At 37.1% G+C, this 27,790-nt stretch overlaps 1 protein-coding gene across 2 annotated transcripts; it reads left to right on the forward strand.

The window, feature by feature from the left end:
* Positions 1 to 3,666: 3,666 nt before the first annotated feature.
* Positions 3,667 to 25,699, forward strand: LOC106092896 (serine-rich adhesin for platelets). Of its 2 annotated transcripts, XM_059362516.1 has the most exons (6): positions 3,667 to 3,910; positions 4,042 to 4,386; positions 11,183 to 12,670; positions 20,758 to 21,943; positions 22,007 to 22,676; positions 23,184 to 25,699. In XM_059362516.1, exons 3-6 carry the CDS (start codon positions 11,194 to 11,196, stop codon positions 24,465 to 24,467), a joined length of 4,617 nt encoding a protein of 1,538 aa, XP_059218499.1. In that variant the 5' UTR covers positions 3,667 to 3,910; positions 4,042 to 4,386; positions 11,183 to 11,193; the 3' UTR covers positions 24,468 to 25,699. The 2 variants fall into 2 exon arrangements, with proteins under 2 accessions (XP_059218499.1, XP_013115300.2); XM_013259846.2 differs by having other exon boundaries at positions 3,667 to 4,386.
* Positions 25,700 to 27,790: the final 2,091 nt, after the last annotated feature.

The raw sequence follows: 27,790 nt of genomic DNA on the forward strand, positions 1-27,790 counted from the left end.
AGAGTTGTATACCGAATGAAATTGAGGTATACACACATGCAGATTAATTGCTAAAAATTCAAAAACCCTACTCTGTAAATGTGAACTGTACTGCAATTTAATAAATAAACGAAAATCGTTTAATTAACCAAAATACATGGCGAAACAATTGAAGGTGGTCTCATTTGTACAACAACCACAAATCATATGGTGCAATCCGCCATCTTGCCAACAAGCTGATCGAAGTTTTGCCATACACGCAAAGAAATTTGTGTGCGTGGGTATATACAGGGTGGCTGATGAAAGCCGCTACCAAAAAAAAATGTAATAACTTTTTTTCTATTTAATAATAATAATTTAATAATTAATTTAATTAATTAATTAATTAATTTAATTAATAATAATTTAATAATTAATTTAATAATTTAATTTAACATGAATAAAAGAAAAATGTATTCCATACACCGAAAAAAAAATGTAGCAATATTCATCATTGTAGCAATATTCATCAGCCACCCTGTACATGATCAGAGAATTTGGGAGAAAGAAGGTAACACCTGGCCCACTGTTAACGGCTATTTGCGTGAGACCACCTTTTTAAATCCGCCTTGACGAAAATCGTTTATTTAAATTTGTCGACAAAAAATTGTTTGCATTAAAGACTCTATTACACGGCATGTATTTGTCTTAGAATATGTCAAATTTACCACATGTTGAGTTGTACATGTCGTTTGATACAAACGAAACTAACATATGAAAATCACTTTTTAAAATAGCACATGTACATTTTTTTGATTAGAGCGTTTTTGTTGTCTGTCGAATGAAAGTAACCTCAAATCAAATTGTTTTTACAAATTTATGATTTGTTAAAGTTGTGATAAACACAACTTTAACAATTTGTACGCGTAAAAAATCAGTTTTTGCTCAAATTTTTAGGTTATGTCATACGAAAATAACGTACGTAAATTGACAATCTTGACAAACAGTTTCAATTACATGTGAATATAAAAAGAGAATATCATAAAACATCTACATGCCGTGTAATAGCGCCTTAATTCCTAGTTAAATCACGTTTACACTAGAGTCTCCAAAACCCGTTTATACTACAGTTGAACTGATTTGCATTTATCAACAGGGATTTTTTTTACAGTTAAATCGGTGAAAAGTTTTTTTTTAATTTTGACTGGAAAATTTTATAATTTCAATCAAGGCGGATTTAATATGATGGTCTCACGCAGCTGTTAACAGCTGGCCAGGATTGAAGGTATTAAGATGTCAGATTTTTGTTTGCATCTTCTTTGTTGTTACCTTCTTTCAAACATATTCTCTGCTCATGTACGCACACGTATACGCATACGCACGCAAATTTCTTTGTGTGTGTTGGCAAAACGTCGGTCAGCTTGATGACAAGATAGCGGATTGCACCATATGATTTGTGGTTGTTGTAAAGGGTGATTTTTTTGAGGTTAGGATTTTCATGCATTAGTATTTGACAGATCACGTGGGATTTCAGACATGGTGTCAAAGAGAAAGATGCTCAGTATGCTTTGACATTTCATCATGAATAGACTTACTAACGAGCAACGCTTGCAAATCATTGAATTTTATTACCAAAATCAGTGTTCGGTTCGAAATGTGTTCAAATTTTGACAAATTTTGTTCAGCGATGAGGCTCATTTCTGGTTGAATGGCTACGTAAATAAGCAAAATTGCCGCATTTGGAGTGAAGAGCAACCAGAAGCCGTTCAAGAACTGCCCATGCATCCCGAAAAATGCACTGTTTGGTGTGGTTTGTACGCTGGTGGAATCATTGGACCGTATTTTTTCAAAGATGCTGTTGGACGCAACGTTACGGTGAATGAACACATTTCGAACCGAACACTGATTTTGGTAATAAAATTCAATGATTTGCAAGCGATGCTCGTTAGTAAGTCTATTCATGATGAAATGTCGAAGCATACTGAGCATCTTTCTTTTTGACACCATGTCTGAAATCCCACGTGATCTGTCAAATACTAATGCATGAAAATCCTAACCTCAAAAAAATCACCCTTTACAAATGAGGCCACCTTTAATTATTTCGCCATGGGTTGCAGCCAAGACTTAAAATCGCCACAGAAATATAGTGAAGTAGAACACAAGATGGCGATAAACATGGATTTATAATTTTCACCGAATTTAAATTTTTACTTATAATGGCATGTACTATGTTCGCTTTTCATGATATTTTTTTGTAATTCCTTTTTTTAGATAATAGTTTTTGAAGCAAAAAAACTTGCTGATTTCATTCAGTAGGACATTCCCTCATTACTTATGAAAAAATCTTTATAAGAGTATTACGTTTTCATTGAGTAAGCAAAATTCACCAATACCTATTATGTTACCCTGTTATGCAAAGAAAATTTCATTTGAGCTGCGTAAGCGAAATTTTTGTTAACGGTACCGGTTTCGTTTAGGATATGTCAATGCATATCTTATGGTAAGGAAAATTTCGCCAGAGGTGCATACTGCGCTTAATTGCATATCAGAATTCACTAGTAGAAGGTTAAGTCACATGCGAAGACTAAAGTGGATAGGCCTCATGAACATCATTGAAGATGTTTAATCTGCCGCTTGAAAATGTCATCATATGGGAGAAAACGTAAACAAAGAATTAATGTAAAAAGAGAACAAGTTGACATCCTTAATGCCAAGTACTGCCAAAAATTTAAAAAAATTGTATGTCGGCTGATCGCTTGGCTTAACCTTATTCAGAGGATCCTGATTCACAGCAGACTACACCATTTCGTGCACGTTCTCTTTGTTGGTGTTTCTCTTTCTCTCATTTTTCTTGCACACGTACACACACGATCGCAAGTTTCGTTGATTGTGCTGAGAACAATGTCATTTTTGAAATTACACTTTGATGACGAGATGGTGGATTGCACCATATGATCTGTGGTTGTGGTACAAATGAGGCCACCTATAATTGTTTCGCCATGAATTGTACTATGGTCGGATAATTACTTACATCATTAAGGATGTCAAATCTGACGATTGAAAATGTCATCATATAGGAGAAAACGTAAACAAAGAATGAATGTAAAAAGAGAACAAGTTGACATCCTCAATGCCAAGTACTGTCAAATATTAAAAAAAAAAGTATATCGGCTGATCGCTTGGCTTAACCTTATTCAGTGAATCCTGAGCAGTATGCATCTGGCGAAATTTTCGTTGCCATAAGAAATACATTGATATATCCTAAACTAAATTTTCGTTACCGTTACCGAAAATTTCGTTTGGAGGTTCGCACCTCAAATGAAATTTTCTTTGCGTAACAGGGTGACATAATAGGCAATGGTAAACTTTTTTTTTGCAAATTAAGACGATGATTTACAGCACATATGTACTTTATTAGCCAAAAATGATTAAAATTCGGCCAAAAATTATAAATGGATGTTAGTAGTCATCTTGTATTCTACACACATTTATTTTTCAGTAGCGACATAAATGTCTTGGCTTCAACCAAAAAATAATAATATGCCATTAAACGATAATTTTCCACCGACATACTTGAATGATTCGTCTTTGAATGTGAACATCCCATTAAATGTTTCATATTTTAAGTTAAGCTTTTAATGCTCGCCAGGTGTCGCATACTGTCGGCATGTGAACCTCTTTTTATTCACTTTTCCCATTCACTACTCTGAAAATGGAATATCAGCCGTTCCAACCGGCCGTGAAGGATTTTTTCATTAAATTTACCCAATTAACTTAAACAATTTCAAAATAAAGTGTTTATAGTGTATACCTGAGCTATAGAGGATTTCGAATATCTATAGTTTTGCAAAAAATTAGCAAGAATAAAGCCAGCAATTTCAATTAAAATCGTTGAGAAAAAGAAGAAATTTTTGCTACGACTTGCGTGGAATGAAAAATTAAAGAAGAAAACGTAAGAGGCGACGAAAGACGAAGTGAAGAAAAAACGCAAAAAAATAAATCAAAGTGAAAAGTTTTTCCTTTTTATAAGATAAAAAGTTATAATATTTGGATGTAATTTGTTTTTGCAATTTATATGTATAGAAGGGAGAGCTTGTTTCTATTTGAGATTTGAAGAAAAGGAATGTGATCTGTTGGAAAACTACCATTCATCTTTTTAACTACATGCAAAAGAGTGTGTTTGTGTGTGTAAGGTGTATGGCGACTGGAGACGAAAGAAAGCCCCAAATAAAAAAAATTAACATCCATTTTTTTATTGACTAATAAATTTGCTTTTTTTTGTTGATGTGAATGGGAAAAAATAAGTGAAGGAACAAAAATTGCAGTGCATAACACATTTTTATATTTGAGTGTTGTTGCGGCCATAGAACGAAGAGGATTTTCTGGATTTCAAAGCCACCAATGTCTGGCAGCATTCGAGTAGAATATGTAAGTTGCCCCTTCTATTTTTTCACGATAGAAGAAAATAATTTATTGGTACATTAGAAATTAGGACGCAGTGCAGCACAATAACTAATACGATGTACATATCTACAAATGTATGTATGAGTAGTTAGATGTTCGAGTGTGTGGCTTTGCATTTATCATTTTCCGTGCTGGTTCAGCAAAATTCATGTCAGTCATCTCACCCAATTTGCAATTTAATATTAAGTGAATTTGTGCCCGTTTGTCGTTGCACACAGGCTAACACCATCTCACCTCACCCTTTCTCCACAGTTCTCGGCGTGCATTATTTATTTTTCGTTTATTTCCTAATACTCTCGAGGCCGCCCCTCCGCTTTCCTTTTTTATATTTTGTAGTCGGCCCGTCACCCTCTCGCTATACTTGTTTGCTCTCCCGATAACATCTCGTTTAACACACACACACAGGTACATGTACTCATCATCATCATAATTGACATGTAACAACAAAATTTTGTTAATTCTTCATTATTATGTTTGTGTTTGTTTGGGGATTTTGGATGAATTATTGTGTGGTGTATTGTTGATACTGCCATTTTTTTTGTAGCAGGTGCCCCTGTTGTTGTTTTATAACAACATTGTAACGTTACCTAACCTTAGATAACAAGACATCTAACGGTTGTTGTTGTTTTTATTTGTATTTTATATACGGACAAATGTGCTGGAACAACTTGCCTCTGACTGCGTGCAGTCTGGTGCGTTGTTGTTGTCTATGCCCGCCGTACTTGCAAATATTTTTGTTGCTGCTTCGGTTTATATCTGCTGTAGTGTGCGGCATATGAATGGAGGAATGTGTCCAATGCAATTACCTATATTTTTTTATATTTCGCACATCAATAATTTGTTTGCTATTCATTGGGGGACAGCGTGTCATCTATCTAACTACCCATCACTTATTTATGCCATCCCCCTTCTGCTTGCTACTACATCTTTTGTGTGAATAAATGCAATAGGTCTCCGCTATCCTCTAATAGTCGGCGTTCACACTCTTTACAAAGGGCCATAGGCGAGAATGACTTAAAGCCTACCTTAACATTAGGAATGCAGAGCGTGACCTTCATTACACCATTACTACAACGATGAAGACGGCTATTGACTGAATGACAATTTGTTACCGTAGACGACGATAGACGTATTTTATGTTGAGCAGCAAACAAAGCTGCTAGAGCTATTCTCGTTACTATTGTTGCTGACAATGGTACATCGTTGAGGCGAAGGCCGGCCAACAAGAGGTCGCTCGAACCAGTGTTGCCAGAAGTGAACTAAATTTGTGATCAAATATTTATTTCTCAAAAAGCGAACATTTTAAATTTCAAGGGCAAAATAAGTAACGTTTGCAAATGTATCTAATTGTAACAAACCACTTAGATCCCTGTGTGTCATCAGTCGTTTTGTGATCAGTGTGTCATCATAAGTCGAGTCGGCAACTGGAATTCTTCAAACTATGGGTATTCTTCTGTCTGGGACTGGCGATGGGTCATAGTTCCTTGTAATATTCTTTACTAAACTACAATTTCCATTACCCCACCTTTCATGCCCTATTCACACGTTTATGCTCATTCTTTCATTCGTTTTGCGATCAGTGTTGCCAGTATTGGGGATTTCTCCCAAATTGGGGATTTATTTTCGAAAATGGGGATGAACTTTATGACTGGCGATTATCCCTAGTACAGCTGACTTGTATTGAAAGTATAAAAATAATTGTATAACCATACGTTTATGTGACACACATCCTCAGTGGATTTGATCTTCAGTAAAATATAATATGACTCATATTTTTGTCCAAGAAATGAATTCTAATAAACGTAATAAATGTAGCTGAACTTTTTAAAAAGCGATTCAAAATTGACTAGAACTTAAGATAGGTTCCATGTAGTAGTATGTAGTACGTAGACGGGATGGTGTAGAGTATTATATAGTCGGTCCCGCCCGACTTTTGCGTACTGGTTTTCTTTTTGATTTTACGCTAGAAAAGAAAGAAAAACTATATACGTTTTATGATTACAAACTTTTTTTATTTCTTTTACTGTTAGAATAAAAATTTGAAGAGACCATCTCACACATACAGTTTTTTTGTGCACCACTGGTCTAGACGTTGTTTTCCAGATAATTGGCCTGGGAATATTCCGCTTTCCCCAGAATTTTCTATTTAAATCGTAGGGTTTAAATTGGATGGGAGCACAGATGCGGGTATTTTCATAGAATTCCTTGCGTTTTGAACTTAGCCCAATGGTCCTCCATTTTATAGCCGAGTTCAAACGGCGTGTCGCAGTACGACACCTTTTTGTAGAAAAGCTTTTACATGGCAATTTTTTATCAATTTTTTTTCTAATGTTCTCACCAGGATTTGAAACCAGGCGTTTAGCGTCATAGGCGGACATGTTCCTTAACGGAATGTTCATGGGCAAATTTGCATTTGCATAGGCTTTACGAGGTACAGAGTCCTGCAAGAGGAAGCTTTCTTGATCAACAAGGACTGGAGACGATGTCGTACCTGATCGTATGCGGTGAAAATCAGGTGGCGCTGATGTGGGGTCGACAGCATTCGTGCAGCTTGCAACTTATTTTCTTTACCGACTCACATCGGACAAAAGCTAATGGATTCTGAAATGTTTGTCATTAGAATCAATAACAAATATTTTCAAAAATGTGGTCATTTGAATTGGTACCACCTCGAGTCTGATACTCTAAATATTGCACGCATATTTTCTGAGAGCAATTACATATTAAATAAAATATGTGTGAGTTACTCTTATTTTCTTTTCCAACTATACATTGGGTTGCCCAAAAAGTAATTGCGGATTTTTCATATAGTCGGCGTTGACAAATTTTTTTCACAGCTTGTGGCTCTTTAATTGCATTCTTTCTTCTGCCAGTTATCAGCTGTTACTTTTAGCTTGCTTTAGAAAAAAAGTATAAAAAAAGTATATTTGATTAAAGTTCATTCTAAGTTTTATTAAAAATGCATTTACTTTCCTTTAAAAAATCCGCAATTACTTTTTGGGCAACCCAATAATTTTAACAATTCTCTATATTGTCATAAAAACCTGTCAATATTTTTTTTATTCCTTTGGAAAATGATAAAACTGGCAACACTGGTCAGTCTTCATTGTAAATTCATCAAATCACAGTGGGTTGGAAATCAATGAAATATTGATATAAAAAAAATATACACACATGCATATATGTGTGTATGCTGGGTTGATAGATTCTTGTTTATATGTGACGTCAATTTTGGCTACTTTTGACTAGAAAACACATTTTGGCTTTCTTTTTGACCACTCGGATTTAAATTGGTATTTGTATATGTATGTGTGCAATGACGTCATATTTGTTATGGCTTTTTTCAAATAATGTGCGTCAATTAATCATTTTGACAAGATATGGCCATGTTTTTTTTTTTTGTTGAATTTCTTATAAAGTAAAGCATTTTCTATTTCATAATTTATTTATTTAAAAATTGATAAAACAACTATGTTAGATGAAAAAATTGCAATGTTCCAACGATATTATAGAGGCAATGTTTGTACGATGACTACTTATTGATAGAGATGGCTTGGGTATTTATTGGGTAAATACCTTTTTTTGTGGTATTTATTTAGGTATTTATAGTTTTGTAGATATGTTGGGTATAACAAATTTTCCATACAATTTTTGATGATTTCCGTATTCTTTGTATATAAACTTGACCTTCTGATTTCATAAAGTCGCATTTTGGTTATATATAGCCGCTATATAGACCGATCTCCAGATCCACCAGATGTCATACATATAGTAAGCGTTGTTCTTCAATGGAGAGTAATATTCTCCTTAGAAGGAGAACTTATTCTTGTAGGGTCTGGCACGGTGCACTACCATCAAAGCTTGTCGCATTTGGTGTCGGTAATGGCTTCGTTCGTTTTATTTCGGGCTTTCTCAAAGATCGCATTATTCGAGTCCTTATAGATGGGTTGTCATCCAATGAGCATAAATTGACCGCAGGTGTACCCCAGGGCTCGGTTCTTTCTCTTTTCTCTTTCTCCTTCTCTTTTTCTTATTTTCATCAACGATCTGTTGGGTCAGATATCGAATCCAATCTACTCATTTGCGGATGACAGTAATCTCTGTCTTTCGTGCTCATTCGACCATAGGCACTCTCTTTTCAACCTTACCTAACCTAACCTAATGGAATTTTCATGGGAAATTTGGTTAGTGGTTTTTCCCTTTTTGTAAAATTGATGTTTTTTTATCCCTTTTTGTCCCGGGAAGCATTTTAACAGCCCATTTTGTGTGACAAAAATTTTCCTACAAGTATTCCATTAAGGAATAGGAAATACCTGCCTCATATCAGTGATTGCAGTGCGATTTAAGTTTTAGCCCAGTGATCAGAGAGCACTTTTTGCTGAGTGCGAATGTCGTACTGTGGGGCCCATGGTACAATTAAGATGTAGCCTTATTAGCACAACAATAAAAATCTTGCCCCAACGAAAATATCTTGAGTGGCAAAGTCGTAAATTGAAATGTCAACGTAGCTTTAGAAATAAACATTGTTTTACAACTTTTTGCTTATGTGTGGAATATTGGATCAAATAGAACATATTTTTAAGATTTTAGAAAAAAAATCAAAGCTGCGTTATCAAGTATTTCACATTTATATTTACTGGAAAATCAAATCAAAAATAAAAAAAATGTACTCAGCTGTTCCCATGACCTCACCTTATAAGTGCATCTTATGTGGGGCCAAAGTCTGGGTTGTAAGGCAACAAATCATAGGAACACAGGAGACCTTCAAAATTCCGTACATATGTTTATAGTGGGCCTAATACTAAGTCGGCCAGATTTAGTTCATTACGGTTCAGATATAGATATAGCTCATCTTATATATAAAAATCAATTTGTGTTTGTTTGTTTTTGTGTTCCTTATAGACTCAAAAACGGCTGAACCGATTTTCTTTAAATTGTCACAAATGGTGCATAATGATCCCGTGGTGAAAATAGGATACTCAATTTTTTGATAGCTGAAGGGGGTCGGACCCTACCCCCTACCCCAATTTTTAGAAACATCAGTTCTCGGAGATGGGTGGTGCAATTTAAGCGAAATTTTGTGTGCTCTCTTATCGTAACCTAAAAACAAAAATTTGTCACCCAAATTTCGGATGGGATACCTAGGGGGGACGCCCCACCTTAAAAACCTACCAAATATATATATAGACCAATCACGACATTCCGGGACTCAAATGAAAAGTATTTAAGATTAAAAAACGTATCTGATATTCAATTAAGGTACCAAGTGGGACCACCCCATTTGGGAGCAGACCACGAACCTGATATCAACATTCGGGACCAAATGTCTAGGTGATGTCTCACACCCATAACAACTCACAAAATTGTCTTGCTCACCAAGACAATTTATATCTTCAAGACAGTGGAGCTCGATATTGATAGTTTTTAGGGCCCATATCCCAAAGCGGACATATTTGCTTAGTTTTGCAAAAAGGGGTTTAAATGAAAGGTATTTGAGATTAGAAAACAAATTTCATATCCAAGGCAATATGGGGTTCAAATGATATATAAATATATGAGAATAGAGAACGATGCTGATAATTTTTGAGGGATAAGTGTTTGAATGATCACCCCACTCCTCAGTAGTTGTGTAAGAGCCGGTGTCGCGCTGCCTCTCACTGAGACTCTCCGCTCGATACCGCTGATTGTTTGCGACTGCCGTTGCAGCTTCTCTGTATGGAGCATTCCACTATCCGCAACCGGTGGACGCAGCTAAGCTTCTCGTGACAGCAATGAAAACCACAAATCGGAGTTGACTGTTCCATCCTGTGTGGTGCTCATAGCTATCCCGTGCCGAGTGTGTTTACTAAAATTGAATGGTTCCGTTAGTTAAGTTGACTTAACAAGATATGTATATATGCGTTGCACCACAAATGCGATGTAGATCTTTGGTTCGCAGCCACTGCTTGACCAAAGTGTTCACAGCAGTGGCCCCAGGAATTTTCCTAGCGGCATTGGGTGAAGCATCTAATGTAGTGCATCAGATGGTGTCGTTCTAAATATAGCATTGATGCAAACACAAATTCAACCTATCAGTCTGAATATTGAACAGTAGATTTTTTAAGCGCCGTCCACCAGACTACAACACCTTTGCCAACACGTTATTTGAACCTAGTTTCCTCATGTTGTACGATCCCTGGTAGTTCCAATACCATTCAGACCTGCTTTGATAGTATCCAGCATCTGTGTGCCTTGTCGGTATGATCCTCAATGTACCACTTCCAGTTAGGTTTCTATCCAAGATGACTTTCAAGTATTTGACAATTGGCCGAATTGGCCATTCTATGTCTTCCTCGTAAACGCAGATTTCAGTCTCCTCCTAGGTCTGATCCAGTCATATGCCATCTGCCTGACCCATTGTACGGATTGTTATATACCGTAAACATAACTGTCTCATAAAGGGTCAGTTCTTAAAAGCCCTAAAAAAATGCGAAAATATTCCAAGGTATTCACGGAGTATTTTAGGGTATTTTATGACCGATTCCGCCCGTCTTTTGCTTTTCCACACTTGTATTTAGAAATATAATTATTTAAGTATTAACAAACTAGTAAACCATTTTAATTGCCGTCGCTTGCGAATTATTCCCAGCATGTTCCACCAGTAGAATATACATTTAAGAATTTACTTTCCAATTTGAATAATTTCACATTAATATTTGATTTCATTTAATTCCTCTTTTCAATGTGTGTCTGTCTGCCTGTGTGTCGTTTTTTTTTATAGGTTTACAAAAAATGCCCAGAAATGCTGCAAAGAAAGCGAATAAAAATAGAAAAAGTCTTCCAATTCGAGTGAAGTTGACAACAAACAAAACCAAAAGGAATATTAATAACAATAACAAAGAGAAGAATACAAATAACAGCAATCAGCAAACGGCTCTCAAAGAATATCAACAACAAAAGCAAACGAAGAAAGCTGAAGTTAGAACAGCAGAAAACGCTGATACTACTACCGGAGGAGGGTATCGAAACTGTGACGACGATTGTGATGTTAATTCTACTGTCATCAAAACAACATCAAAAACAGCAGAATCATCACCAACAACAGCTACAGCAACAACAACAACAACCTTAACAATAGCAACCAAGGTTTGCCAATTTCCAATTAATTGTCAACATTTACGGACAGCCTCAACTTCATCGTTGTCGTTGTTTCTATCGTCTGGTCCCGCTACAAGGCCAACTCAGACCAGCATTACACTTGAGAAGGCTGGTCACTTGGCGACGGGTAAAATCGCTTCACCACAGAGTATTGTAGTGAAATCGTCTAATGAGGATAATACTGCATGCCCTAATTTAGGTAGTAAGGAAAAAGTCGAAATCATTGAACAAAGTTCACAAAGCGACTCTCAAAGTGGCAAGCGGGACAATACAACAAGCATTGTCACAAGCGATAGCAACGACATTGTTTTAGGCATTGACAACAACAATATTGCACCAACAACAGCAGCAGTAGATACAGTGACAACAGCAGAAATCGTTTCATCATCATCATACTCATTGTCAACGACAACAGCAGCAGCATTAGTATCGTCATCAACATCATCACTAACATCAGCAACTCGTCTATCTACATTGTATCCCATTGTTATTGAAACTCATATATCAGAAACTCAAAGTTTGTCAGGAGATTTAAATAAAACACAAACACCAACAGCAGCAGCTACTGCAGCAACAACATCAATAAAAAAACATTCCATTTCGTCTTCTAATGTTACAAATTGTAATACAGACAACACTACCAATTCTGTTGCAACAGAAGCGCCAAGTAGTACCATTGCTGCTACGACAACACGAACAGCAGCAATTACCACAACTAATGCTGCAGTTGATACCCCATTAAAAGAGCAAAAAGAACAAATTCAGCAGCAACACCAGAAGCAAGAAAAGTTATCAAGCAAAACTTCTACATCATCTCCCTTGCAACAACAACAGCAACGCAATCAACGAAAAAAGCGACACTATCATCAGCCGCACGAGGTTAAAGCCCGCCTGGATACTTTGAGGACAAGAAAACCCCCTGTTGTTGCACTTGCTGACAACCAAACTAAAGCTACACAGCCACAACAACAAACACAAAAAGGTCACAAAAACGACGAGAACGTTTCGCAAAAAACACTTGCCGCAGAAGAAATCGGCAAGAAACAGGACGACGACAACAACGACCATAAATTCAATCAACATAAAGACGAAGGATTCTTCAGAAGAAGAGGTAATTTTCTTATTATGAAAATTTGAAACAGAGTAAAATGTTTGTAATACCATTTGCTTATAATTACAAAACTTGTCGTATATCTTATTTATGCATTAATCAGAGCTTTAACCAAAAACACAACTTAAAATTCTTGGGTATTTGAAGAAATTGTTTTTATCTAACAAAAAAAGTATATAAATTCCAAAGTTTCAAGAACTTTCGACTACACCACTGTACGCAGCCAATTTGGGGGTTGGAAGGGAGAGTCTGAGAACTGGAAATTTGTTTTTTTGCTCTACTGGTAACCTGAAATTTCCCACCCCAGACCACAGTGTTAGCGAACGTAGGTGAGATTTCTTTCATATCAGTTATTCAATTTGTAGATTAATAATAGGGCCAACCCATATTTATAGTCGAGTCCAAACGACGTTTATCAGGGCGATAAGTTTTGTAGAAGTGCTAATCTATGTGCGATTGTGTTCCCAAGGTTTTTGAAAATCGCACACAAAAAATAAACTTTGACCGTTTTTTCATTCTTCGTATCGATATTCTTGGTTTTCTGAATATATGCTTTTTGGTTATCCTAACGATAAACCTTAACCGGCAGATGGATGCCGGTTAGTGACTAATCGTCCCAATTAATACAGCTGTTTTTTTCGTTTACCGATTGCTGCGTAATATTTGGAGTGTTCGCGTACTTATCCAATAACAATTTGCCAGTAAAAAGTTGCAGGAGAGTGAGAAACTTCTGCTAGAGAAAAAACACCAGCAGAAATATGCAATCTCTCATTTACAAAACTCTCCAAATGTTTTCGCTCTCACCCTCTCTTACTGGGAAACGAACGACTTTAAAAGTTTGTGCAAATTTTTGAGTACGCTTGAGATTTTTTTTCGATGTAATGACAAAACTAATGATTTTATATGTATCTTCGAGAGGTGGACTGCTATGGAGAAAAAGTGCAACATAAGGACCATACAACAGGTTCAGAGAACATGTTGTCTTGGCATAGGCGGAGCGATGACGACCACGCCCACTAGGGCACTGGAGACTATTCTAGATATCCGACCCATTGGCATACAGATTAAGTGTGAGGCAACCACTGCGGCTTAAGGCGATGGGAGAATGGATTGAGGATGGGAGCAGCTCATACCACCGCGGTATAATCGAGTCGACGATAGTAAACCTGGAAGGAAGGGAAGAGGTTTCCTATTGGATACCTGAGATAAACCTTGAAGTCGAGTACGAGGCACTGCTGCCACAGTCTTGGATTGACGGAAACTTAGTATTGCCATCTGGAAGATCATGTTACACGGATGGCTCAAACCTAGAGGACAGAGAGGGCCTGGGGATCTGCATTGAGAACACAGGGACTGAGATCTGTTTTAGACTGCTTGACCATAATACGGTCCAGCAGGCGGGGGTCCGGGCGATCACGGAATGCGTGAAGTGGTGTGGTGCTAAAGCGAGGACTTCGAGTGTGAACATTTTTACCGACAGTAAAATTGCCATAAGGGCAATAACAACCAAAGGACGGTAAGGTCACGAACAGTCTTTAAGTGTAAGAAGGAGATTAACGCCTTCTCTGAGGATGGCAAAATCCGCATCGTTTGGGTGCCGGGCCATAACGGAGTAAGGGGAAATGATAGGGCAGACGATTTGGCGTGAAGGTCATTTTGGGTGAAGGTCAGAGTACTGCCGTCAATAAACTTGGTTAACCCGAATCCTTTCGGGTTGACGTAGTCCGAGTTAAGGGAGTGGGCGACGAATGCGCATGAAACATTGTGGAACATCGAAACGGTCGGTAGGACGCCGAAAATCCTATTGGGGGATCCAGATCGTGAGAAGAGGAGGTTATTACTGAAAGGAAGTAAGAAGGAGGTCAGTACAGTTATTGGTATTATAACGGGGTACATAGGACTTCTAGCTCACTTATGTAAAATCGGTGCGGCAAGTGATATCATGTGTAGAGCAAGCGAGGAAGATGATGAGACGTTGGAGCAATACCAGACATGAACCAACCAACAATACCAGACATGAACCAACTTAGGGAAGTGGTATTGAAAATTAAAGATTTTGAAGCACGGAATTCCTAGCTTAAAATTAGAGTTTTCTTGATAGGTTTTAGAGCTTTTGCATTGTTTTGCATTGTTTTAACAAACACTGATCATCCCACCGCATATACAAGAGACTCATGACCATTAGTGTTTGCGGTAGTAGTTTCATATGCCTTGTCATATCGCAAGAGACGTGCAGATCCGTAAAACATGGTTCTTTTTTCGTTTGCGTGGGTAGTCAACGTTAGGGGAGTCCGTTTTTTCTATTATTTTCTGTCTCAAAGTAATTCTTATAATTTTCCCGTGGCCGGTTACTGGCTCAGCGACCCAATCGCATGGGTTTTGTGGGATCTCACGTGTATCCCTCGATGTCGCGAGCCACTTGCTCCAAGATCCAACACTCGCCTCAAGCCGCCCTAACCTGAGAACAGACACTGATGTTGGCCATTGGTTATTTGAAGGCGCCAATAACTCGCCTTGTCATCTCGAGTATCATTGGCACTCAGTATATAAATAAGAGTCAGTGCCACCTTAATCCTCTCCTCTCAAAGTCGCAATTTGGCCGCGGACGCATTTGCAGCTATACTCCGCATAAAAACGAAGCTTTTCATGGCAGCCGATTGTACGTCGCCGATCGAACGTCCCAATGAAACTTTTCATAACATTTATGAAACACGTTTCATAAATTTCAATTCAATGAAACATGTCATAATGTTTATGAAAATCAAATATATAGTTTATGAAAAGTTGTCATAACATTTATGAAAAAACGTTCATAATATTTATGAGTATTTTTCATAAGATTTAAGAAAAAATTCATAATACTTATAATTTGTATTCTTTCTTTTATAATAATATTTATTATATTCATAGAATGAATGCTGGTTTACTGCTTATCAAATGTTTACATTACAGCTATTAAAAAGAAAAATAAAACCAAAAGTTTGGATATTTAGTTAAATTTATTGATATAAAATTTATAGATAAATCTAGGTACTGTGTTGTCACAGTTGCATGTGGAAAAGGAGTATCGATTCTTGACCAGGCTCTGGGAAGGCTGGGTCGTACTGATACATAAAACCGACGCTGTACACGAACACTAGTGTTTCACAATTGAAAAACATATTGCTTCAAGGTTACCATTTTTGTGCAAATTTCAATTCCTCGTACACCTGTGCTTGCATAGTCAGTTCGGGACAAAAAACACTATATTATCGGCAGAACTTACTTTTTACACTTATCGCTTCACGCATATAGGTATGCCTGTGTGTGTTTTTTCATTATTTCTTTTGCACAAAACAAAAGCATGTGAGCAAAAATAAACAACAAACGGGGAAAGTGGCAAAATGCTGAATGTCTTCCAAGTATACATTTAGTAGCTTAGTTGAACTTGACTTGGAAATTCTCCCCATCAAATTTTCATTGTATACCTACGTGGACTGATTTCAATAACATAATTTGTATATTTTTGATAAAAATTATTAATATTATGAAAAGTTTCTTTACATGTATGAAACAAAGATTCATAAATATAAAATCTTTTTCTTAAACGATCATATTTATACATTTTCTTTCATTAAGAATTTTCATTATATTTATGATTTTTTCATTAATATAATAAAACTTTTCATAATATTTATGAACAAAAGGTTATGAAACTTGATTTCGTACGTTAAAATGCCGTATGTTTCGTGAGTCGTGATTGCCTCGTGAGTGGTGATTTTTCTCATGAGTCGTTAATTTCTCATTAGTCGCGAATTTCTCGTGAGTCGTGATTAGTGTCGTGAGCGGGATTTCATTCACTCACACACGAAGAATTTTTATTCAACCACGGTCACGCACAATCGCGTGATTGGATTTGGATCTCACTCACAAATCACGTGATTCACGCGTGACACGTGACACAACTCATGATTCACGTGCACACCTCTAGTCAAGACAAAAATGTTCCTTACCAAACTTGACTATAAGTCACTGAAAAAACATGCGTATACATGATACATATCCAGAAATCCTTGACATAAATTTTGGCAAATAATATAAAATTATTTTTAACTTGTGTTGCTTGAATTTCTGTAGATCTTTTTTCAATGAAACTTATTTTCGACAAATGTCCTCAAAAGTAATTACCTGTAATTTGTTTCCTGCAATTTTTTGTTGTGTTCCACGGCGTTATCAAGACAGGTGTGTTCTCCTGACCATATTTGCCAATGTTTGTTGTGAAATCGTATATGTTCCCAGTTTGCTCCCTCTACTTCGAAGAACTCTTATTAGGGGTACCAACCGTTGTTGCACTATTTCGTCCAAAAGGACTCATCAACTCTCGGCAAATTTTGAGATGCTCTTTAAGTTATGTAGTGAATTTATTTGCGTTTTACTCTCCGTTTAGTATGGGAATGGTCTTGGTGGCTTCTGGCACAAAATCATTATTGACAGGTTGAGGTTCCATTTAAAAAATATATATAAAATCATTCAATTGTCATTTACACAATGCTCATATCTTCTCGAAATAATCATAGAATTTTTATATCTAAAATTTTTTGATTTCCCAATTTTTCAGTGAAAATTACACAAAAATTTGTCGCTCACTACCAACAAGAAGTTCCTTTTTTAAAAGGATATTCATAATAAATTTAATTGAATCTTCAGTTACTTGAAAGGTATGTTTGTAACTTAATGCCTTACTGTCAATTGTGTGATATGTCCATGCTTTATATGTCCCATGGTCACTAACAAAATTCTGGTCTCCTATTTCTAATAAAAACTTGTTGTAAAGTGAATTTTGTAAAAAACTTCGATAAAATGTTCTATCATATATCAATTTTCAAATGTTTGATGAACAAAAGATCAAGTTTTCTACGAAAAGCATATACCAATTTTATTCAAAAACATACATATTTCGAGTTTAAATTATCTCAAAAAAGGTGTTTTTTTTCAATTTTTGTCAGTCGGAAAGATTATCTACTATCCTCGAAATGTTTGTTTTGTAGCAGTGTGTTGGCAGCCCTTGCCGACGAAAGACTCTGTCGGGTCAATCAGCCTAATACAATCGGTCTGCGTCTGTTTTAAAGTAGAGCGGCAGTTATAAAATCCAGTATTGGCCTTGGAATTAACTCTACAGACCCAAAGGCTGTGGGAGTCTTTTTCAGACCGTAGTACGTTGTCTTCTACTAAACCCTCGACTGATTGAGGTACCACACAAAGTTCCACTATCCGTCGAGCGACTGGTGTGTATATTCTAACGAAGACTACAGATTCAGATGTTGAGGACAACCCGATCTCATTTTGCATATCTCACATTTGCTAGGCCATAGCAAAATTATATGCCTCCAAAAACATTTTCTCCTCGCTATAAATTTTATTGAGAGACTAGGTTCGCCTAATTCTATGTCTCTCGCTAATAAAGAGAGGGAATCTTTTAATTTGGCTCAAGGTATAATAGCTGGCCAGGCTATCTTTATTCCTAACTTGCAACGGCAAAGCATTCATTCAAAAGATTTCGGTCACCTGGTAAGTGCCAAACATTGACTACATAGAAACTCACTTGATTTGAAGGCCTATATACGATTTTGACATTTCGTGATATTCTGTAGCTTATTCGCATTTGATATTTACTGCAAGAGAAATAAATTGCAGTAAGTAATAAAAAAATGTTAAAGAAAGCTTCATACTCTTTAAACTAGAAAAGGTGTGATGTACTTAAGATTGCCGTTAAATGATACACTAAACTCTTTCACCAAATTATACAGTTGAATTCGATTTGCGTGATACGAAAAATAATACAGTTTCGTAAAAATTTTAAAATTAGACTAGGTCATCGCCAACCGGAATATAAGGGTGAATGACAAACCGGCGTTAATAATACCGTAATATAACCTAATAGGAGACATTGTTTTTGTTGTTGTTGTAGCCACTCACGATCGCTTTTAGTATAACGAATGATTCATTCTGAAATTATTCCGACACGGCTATGATCACAATATCTAGCTCAGAAATGTGGCCGCTTCAATTGAAGAGCTCCGCAGTGACTCGGTAGTTTGATTAGTTCGTTTCTCTGGGCATGTAAATAAGCGATTGGTATCATAGAATCCCGTTTGCATGCAGGGCATATACGGTACGAGTTTAGTTAGCTACATTATCCGGATCTTAATTAGGCCGTTTTTCCTTACTAGGCAGGATTCTCTCGTCATCTGCAATGGGTGATGGAGAAGATGTATTACGACCTGCTTAGGATTTGTTGATCCTTTGAGATTTGTCAGTAGACGGCCACCTAAAGATGGTGTATATTGCAAATTTAGCCCATGAACATTCCACTAAGGAACAGGGGCAAACTTCTCACATATCAATGAGTGCAGTCCGATGCAAGTTTAACCTCTATGATATAGGGCTTCCTTTTTATAGCCGAGTCCGAATGGCGTGCCGCAGTGCGACACCTCTTTGAAGAGAAGTTTTACATGGCATAGTACCTCACAAATGTTGCCAGCATTAGGAAATGAAATTTTTTTCTGATGGTCTCGCCAGGATTCGAACCCAGGCGTTCAGCGTCATAGTCGGACATGCTAACCTCTGCGCTACGGGGGCCTCCTAATGATGGTGTAATGCCTCCAATACCACGAAGAAAGTGCTCGTCTATGCTGACGTATAACTTTGTTGTTTTTACGGTTGGAGGAGGTCTCCTGGCATTTTAAAGATAACCTTTAATCCCTCCGTACGGGAGCAAAGTGGCCTGAAGAAAATGGTCTAGTCGTAAATCCATCTAAAAGAAATTTTACTCAATTTTCTATCAATGTGTTAAAATGTTCAAAAAAAAATTGTAATGGAATTTTTTATAAAAATCTAAGTTAAAGATACTCGGTTTGAAATCTGTTCCTTGTTTCGAAATCCTTGCATGATTTATTTTAAATGCCATACCTTTATCTCAACTTGCCTATGGCCAACGCGAAAACCTAGATATCTAATGTCTGTTATCATCCTTCTTCAACCTAACCCAACCTTATGTCAACTTTTTATTGATGTTTTTGTAAATTTGCTTACTAATGCAATTTATCGACGTTATTCACAAAACTTAAGGCCTGGTTATACTCTCGTAAACATACCGTAAATGTAGGAAAACGTGTCAGCGTTTTAGTTTTGGCTTATGAATGCACATACAAATGATTACCGAACGTCTGTCGACCGTAACCGGAAAGTAGAATTCAGTAAAAACAAAATTTTGCGTTCCGTTTTCGTCTCAGCTGACAAAATTTGAAGTTTGAATAAATTTCAAAAACCAAAAATTTAATGTAGAAAACTCCTTTTCTCCTATTTTATGATTTCTCTGTGGAATTTATCACAAATTATTGTTAATAGTTTAGGATTAGGTTGAAGGGATTGCTCACCATGCAAATGTGAGTTCACTCGGGGGCCAGCGGAAACTGTCTACCCTTCTCCTCGTTATTAAATGACTACTCAATATTCAAGAAAGTCGCCATCGCGTACTACTTCAGTAGGAGAGACGTCTCGACTTGTCGCAACACTTCGTGGAGGGCCGTTTTTCCGACGTCAAACCCTCCCTCATCATCAATTATTTTTTGTTAGCAAAATTATTTCGTTTTTAATGTCAAATGCTACGTTTTATAATGAGCATAATTGCCTCTTTACATTTACGATACATTTATTCTACATTTACGGTACATTTACGAGAGCATAACCAGGTCTTTACTGTCTGTTTCACTTACTTTTTTTCACTGAAAATGAGTGGCTACCGATCGCTCTTGTGTCAAGACCAGCTGATTTCATAAAGGCAAACAGATGTTGAAGTGAGTGACTCGACTCACTTGAGTAAGCCTTAAAATAGATTTATTTGACAGTTCTATAAGAAAAACCTGTCGAATAAACCTATTTCAAATCTACATTAAGTTTTGTGAATAAGGCCGTATGTATATATGAATAAAAAAAAAGCGCTGGAGATATGCAAAAGGTTGTACTTTCTGTAAACAATCGAACATATGCCCCCTCCATACATACATGTCTCTAATCAAACCAATTGTTATATGCTTCTATTGTTGTAGTATTTCCCCCTTTGGATGAGGCAACATTGAATCTAATAGAGGTATTGAGTGATAACGAGGTTAAGAAACCAACTACCAAGCGTAAGCGAAATCAAGCGGCCCTACTTGGATTTAATATACAACCAGCTCGTTCCAGACGCGCAACAGCAACAGCGCAAGCTGCAGTCATCGTTGCTGCAGCGGGGGCAACTGCTGACCGATCTCTACATAATCTAGGCATTGTGGGTGGAGGACAAAAGCAATTAACTGGCAGCGATTTTCTAAAACCCTTGCCCATCGAAGCAGGAAGTACGAATTCGAAAAAACGGCCACGTATTATGTCTCTGTATGAGCGTCCATATCAGACGGCCAGCGATGGTCGAGGTGGTGGTGGTGGCAGTGTTGTAAGCAATGGCTACATGTCGACATCCCGTTCAAGTTCTTCGGGCGGTGGTGGTGGTTCCGGCACCGCAATGGTAATGAGCGATTCCAATGATAGTCAAGATATGACCAATCAATACTATCTATCGGGAACCAGTGGTTCCGGTATTGCGGGCAATTCCAATTCTTCAGCATTACTGGGTAATGGCAGTGCCATTAATCATGCACCCACCATGGGCACATTGTGCAACATTGGTAATACATGCTACCTTAACTCGGTGGTATATACGCTGCGTTTCGCTCCACAATTCTTGCACAACCTCCATCACTTGTTGACCGATTTGAATGCATTGCAACAAAATATAGCCAGAGCGCGAGCAAAATCGTCTTCCCTGGGTCGGGGCATGAGTGCTGTGCACATGGAGAATGCCCGAAGTTGGAGTAGCAAAGATTTGGCTTCCATGGAGCAGTATGCCTCCAACGCAGTTGTTGGTGGCCTGTCGAATACGGTAGCATCGGCCACGACCTCCTCTTCATCGACGGCGACGGCCCTAACGCAAGTCACACAGAAAAGTAGCCATCAGTTATTAACCGAAAAGCTGCATGAATTATATCAGAGTTTATATCGCAATGAAATGAATGAGTCGACGGAACCGCACCATGCCGATACATTATTGCATGCTATACAAGATGTTAGCAGTATTTTTGAGGGTAACCAACAACAGGATGCCCATGAATTTCTAATGTGTCTTCTTAACAGCATTAGAGAAACGAGTCAAACCCTAATTAAAGCCATAGCGGAATGTCCAGATGTGATAATGAATGGGTAACTTGTAGCCTATTTCGAGTTTTTTCAGTTTCTTAACTTTTGGTCATCTATTTTTTTTAGATATATTTCCAATCCCGATGATGTGGAACGTGATATGAAACACTCCAATGTTGTTGGTGGTGGCGGTGTTGGCGGCAACGCTGGGGGCAATAACAGCGGCAGTAATAGCAACAATATGACTGTCTCGTCAGCCCTAAGCTCACTGACATCCAATTCAAAGTCGTCCTTGTTTTTCTCGCGTAAATCAAAACGGAAAGATGAAACGAAAAATTCCAAAAATTCCCGCCTTCAATCTCCTCTAAAAGATAACCAAATTACTGGCAACACAACACCCCAATCAAATAGTCACTTCTATTTGAATTCGAATGATCTCAATTCATCGGCGTCCACATCGCCGCCTTCGGCAGCTGGTGGTTCATCTTCAATTACGTCGCCCTCAAATTCAACGTCTGCTGCTCAATTGGGAGCTAACGATGAGATAGATGCGTCATCAACTCCACTTGCCGTACTGTTGAAAGACAAACAACGTTTGGAGGGTAGAATTCGTGAATTGGGTTTGGATTTCTTCAACGATGATTTTGAGGGCATAACGGTGTCCACAACCAAGTGTTTAAGCTGTGAAACAATTACAGAGCAAAAGGAAACGATGATAGATATTGCTGTACCTGTACCGCAAGCGGGCTACGAGAGCAACGAATATAATATGGATAGGCCGAGTTCCTTTATACAGGTGAGAATGGGATTTTAGATGGTAGGGTTCGAAAAAGTAGCATATAAATCTGAAAATGTGAATTGCAAATTTGCCCATTAACATTCTAATAAGGAACAGGGGCGAAATTGCAAATTTTGGCCAGAACATTCCGTTAAGGAACAGGGGCAAACTTCTCACATATCAATGAGTGCAGTCCGATTCAAGTTAAAGCTCAAAGTAAAGTAGCTGCAACAGCAGTCGCGGACATTCAACGATATGGAACGGAGAGTCTTTGTGAGAGGACCGGATCTTGTACAAATTTTGAGTTCCTATGATGCTCGAAATGACAAGGCAAGTTATTGGCGCCTTTAAATAACCAATGGCCACCCTGTTCCGCTTGCTCATCTACAGGAGCATGAAGAGGATCGCCACCTCCACATGCAAATGTGGTTACAACAACAACAAAGCCAGGATTCAAAACCTGGCATTCGGCGTCATAGGCGGACATGCTAATGAATTACCCTTTTTTTTATTTTTTTTTTTCAGAACTCTTGCATAACGCGCGAATATTTTCGCAATGAAAATAAATATCGTTGTGAACAATGTTGTGGATACACCGAAGCTATACGTTCTATATCCTATGAGGTCTTACCGCGTCTATTAATTATCCAGTTAAGCCGTTTCTCTGGCGGCATGGAAAAGATCAACAGTTACATTCCCACATCGTTTACGCTACAATGTTTCTGTTCGAAATGCTGTGAACTAAGTGATGCCAACAAATTGCACATTTATAAGCTGTACAGTGTTATAACACATGTGGGGGCAACTATGTCGGTGGGCCACTACATTGCCTATACATGTTCGCTGGATTGGGCTAATGAGTATATCAATTGCCCCAAGGAGCAGAGGCGAAGAGCTAGTCAAGAAAGGGCGGCAGCGGCGGCTGGAACCAATGGCGGTGGCAGTGGTGGTGGCAATGGCTCAACATTGACAGGCAGTCAAACGCAAGCGGCCAACAGTCAGACATCGTCTTCATCAACGAATGCTTCGAGCTTAGGTTCTTCCTCCAGCACTACAAGTTTTATGAAAATAATGAAATTTGGTCGCAACAAGGCATCTAGCAGCGGCGATATGAGCAAAAATGTTAAACATCTGAACGGTTTAACGACCAGCAGTAAAGCCATTACCAATGGCATAGGAAAGCTAACCATGAATAATGCCTCCAGCGGCGGAAGTTCATCAACATCGGCGACAGCAGCATCACAATGCTCCACAACATGTCCAAGTATTAGCTGTTGTGCCATGCGTTTGACGGCCCAACAGCAATTGCATTATCTGCATAATAGTCAAACCAATGCCAGCGACTTCAGTGAAGATTCGACCGGCTATTCCAATGGCAGTTCGGCTGGCGGCAGCTATGCTAATGCAAACTATAACAACAACATGCATCAGCCCTATGTAGCGGCGTCTAGCAGCAACACATCGGGTTATGGCAGTACAGGAAGAGGAGCCACCAAGGCGTCATACGCATCTCAAATACACAATGGCTCTGAGCCCATATGGTATATGTGTGATGATGATAAAATTAAGGCCATGACACAAAGGGAATTCGAAGAATTGCTCTCGCCGGCACGCAAAATTACCATTACCCCCTATCTGCTATTCTATGCCCGTTACAATTTGCAAACTTCGTCACCACCCAAGTCGGCAACATCGTCTTCATCGCCTGGACCAGTAACATCATCGCCACAAGCCTCCTGGTCGAATGAGAGTCTGCAAAGTTCGGGCCATAGCGGTGGCGCTGGGCATAGTAGCGGTATGCGTATGTGAGGTATGTCGGGAATTACTAAACTTAAGAGCAATAATACTAATAATAACAACAACAACAACAACATAAAAATAAATATGAGCAACAGCAACAACAACAACACAAGTAATAGCAAAAGCCTGATAAAATGCAATTGTAAAGAACAGGTAATTTAAGTAAAACTTATTAATAAACTTATATAAAGTAGTAGAAGAAGAAGAAAACGATAAATGAGAAGAGAATGAAGTACATAAGAGATATAAACAAACCCCTATTAAATACAGAAGCAAGAAAAACAAAAGAATCACAAAACAAGCAGAAAAACGATGTGACACTTTACCTTCTCCCGCTCCTCAAAGGGAGAAGCAAGGTTTAATTAAAAACGATGGACTGCTGTTTTAAAAAAAATATATATAATGTTGTATATTTTTTATGTTTAGGAGAGATGCAAAAACAACAACACACATTTTATATTTATACTTTTTCTAACATTTTTCTAATACATAAAAAACAAAACATACATACAACCAGTCCCTTGTCGTCCACAGGAGTGGTTCATCTCTTCCGCAGCACCACTTTACTAACTTCTACATCTATCTACATACTTACGTTGGTGTAAAACATAAAGATTATCTGTGTATTTACTTTTATTTTTTGATTCCCTACTGAAACGACCATACTTCTATGCTAACTAAACTACTTAAATGAAAAAAAGAGAAAGAAATTCGACTATTTGGACTGATTTGTGGCATACATTGTTATGTACTAAACCTATTACTATACACATGCACACACACACACACTACAGCCGACAATGAAGAAACTCCCAGAGCAAACAAAAAGTTAAAATTAACCAACCCTTCCCCTTAAGGTAACAAAAAAAAAAAATGTCAATGCAATTGTTAATGTTTAAAATTGCTTGTTCAGTTAACAGTTATAATAATCTGCTTCCGTTATGATATTATGATTTAAAATTTTATTTCAAAACAAGAGAAAAATTTTAGTACAGGCTTAAGTATTGTTTATTTTTACGTTCTCATTTTAAGCAAAAGTAATTTTTTTAATAAATTATATAGTGTTTTTTTTCTTAAAAATAAACAAATTAATATTTAGCTTAGCTCTCTTTAATTTTAAATAAATTTCTAAAAATTTGGCTTTAATTTATATTTAAGGAAAACACAACACAACAAAAAGAAAAGAAAATTATGATCAAGTGAAAAAGTATCAATAAAACCCATTAATATTATTAATAACCGAAAAAAAAAACACAATAAAAGTAAAGTTTACTTTTTGTTTGATTTTCTTTTTTGTACATTTTTTGGGTTGTCTCAAAGTGCAAACCTTTTTTTTTGTAATCCACGAGGTCTGTACAATGGAACAGTTAAATTTAATGTTTCTTCAAAAATATTTATTCATTAAGACTGGTACAATATTCGTTTTTCACAGCTGAAAACACAAATTTTTCACAGTTACTTTATTGAAACTTTACAAAAATCTCAATGAAAACATAATACTTTTATGAATATTTTTTTTTATAATTTTTGAGGAAATGTCCCACTGAATGAAATTAGCAAGTATTTTGCTTCAAAATCTATTATCTAAAAAAAGTAATCACAAAAAAATGTCGCGAAAAACGAACATAGTACCAGCTATTATTTTGTATATTTTCTCATTCAAATTAATCCCCCCCAGACATGAACGGGAACGGCCCTAAGCTTTCTCATGTTCGATTTTGATCTATCCAATCATCTCAGGCGATTTTGGTTTTTGCAATGGCGCATTGGTTACGCTAGTTTTTAGTGGCAGTCAGCAATCTGACTCGCTAAGACAGGGAGGAGGAAGGAAGATGGCTCCTAGTTGCCTTTTAGTTCCGTTCAGTAAAGTCTTCAAGGAAAAAAGAACCTAAAGGCTGGTACTACGTTTTTTTGGGGAAAAATTTCCCTAAATCGTTCTTTCAGTGTTTTGACAAGGTTACCACATTTGATTTTTTTTTGCGTTTCTTTGATCAAAATGTTGCCATTTACATATAAAAATTAATATGGCAACAACCAATTTATTAGCTGCTTACGTACATGCTTGTACACAAATGGGAGTTTGTGGACCGTATTCAAATTCATATATGTTGTTGCAATTTCAACCAAACCAACCCCTTCCAAATTAATAAATAATGAAACACAAAACTATTTAAAACAAAACGCATTCAGCTTTTATTTGTAAAAATAATTAGATTTTGTAGTATTTTCGTATGTATTAGTTAAATAAGCACAACTTTCCAAAAGCCTTTGCCAGCATCATTCACTTGTATAAAAATAATGTTGTTGTAATAGCAAGAAAGAACAACACTTTATTTCACAATCTCTTGTTGTGAAAGAAATATTTATTTTTTGTTTATTTTAGAAGTATACTTATTTAGATTTTTATGCAAATAGTTTCTATTTATGCATCCACAAATAATATTTTGTTCCACCCCGAGTAAGTACATGTGAGCAAAATCACTAACACTTACAATTTGATTTGAGTCAAACTTTAAACGGCTAATGTCTACCGCTGTACCACCAAAGTTGCAAATGGCTATTTCTTACATTTCCCAAAGATTTGGCATCATCTTTTTCCTATAGGAATTTAACTGGTGGGACTATTTCTCCCATCGTCTTTTAGATGTTGCCTTCCCTTGGCTAAACTTTGGCTACATATTTTTGCCAAATTCGGATAGTCATGAATTGAGCCATTTCATCCTTTTTTCCACACACTTATTCAGTGTAAATTAGCCCTAAACACGAAAAAATCGTCTATTTGCTTTTTTCATATTGTAATACACTGAAATACATACTTTTAACTTTTGTTTCAACTATTAATATCTAATTACAATTCTATTCGATTACTCCTGAGCTCACGAGTGTATTTCGAACAGCTGACACTCGATTATGCGCTCATTAACGAATGCCATCATCTCGAATTTCGATAGTACTTATTCGATAATTGAATTTGAATCAATTAAAAAATTTTTTTAGGCCTTTAGATAAAGCTGCATTTCAGGCAGACCACCTCAGCATTCATGACGACGAAAATTTGCACAAATTGCATAGCAGAAGACAGCGGGAGAGTGCGTGAGAGCGAGCACAATTTTGAGTGTTTGGGAATTGAGAGCTTTCAAATTTCTACTGGAGTTTTTTTTTCAGCAGAAATTTGCAGCATCGAACATCTGTCTGATGAAATTCAGCTGTTTAATTCAAATAAAAAGCAAAAAAGAGTAAAGGCTGTTCTTACTCTCCTGTAAATTTTTACTGGTAAAGTACGCGGACAGACCTATTACAGTTCGGCTAACTGCACGAGATGCGGTCTAAAA

This window comes from Stomoxys calcitrans, chromosome 2 (genome assembly GCF_963082655.1).
Source record: "Stomoxys calcitrans chromosome 2, idStoCalc2.1, whole genome shotgun sequence".
Taxonomy (NCBI): Eukaryota; Metazoa; Arthropoda; class Insecta; order Diptera; family Muscidae; genus Stomoxys; species Stomoxys calcitrans.

Bases quoted from the DNA above. Each gene is read 5' to 3' on its own strand.
- LOC106092896 (XM_013259846.2), top strand. From the start codon at position 11,194: ATGCCCAGAAATGCTGCAAAGAAAGCGAATAAAAATAGAAAAAGTCTT. The intron at 21,944-22,006 runs GTAACTTGTAGC...TATTTTTTTTAG, and splicing joins CCAGATGTGATAATGAATGG to ATATATTTCCAATCCCGATG. The intron at 22,677-23,183 runs GTGAGAATGGGA...TTTTTTTTTCAG, and splicing joins GGCCGAGTTCCTTTATACAG to AACTCTTGCATAACGCGCGA.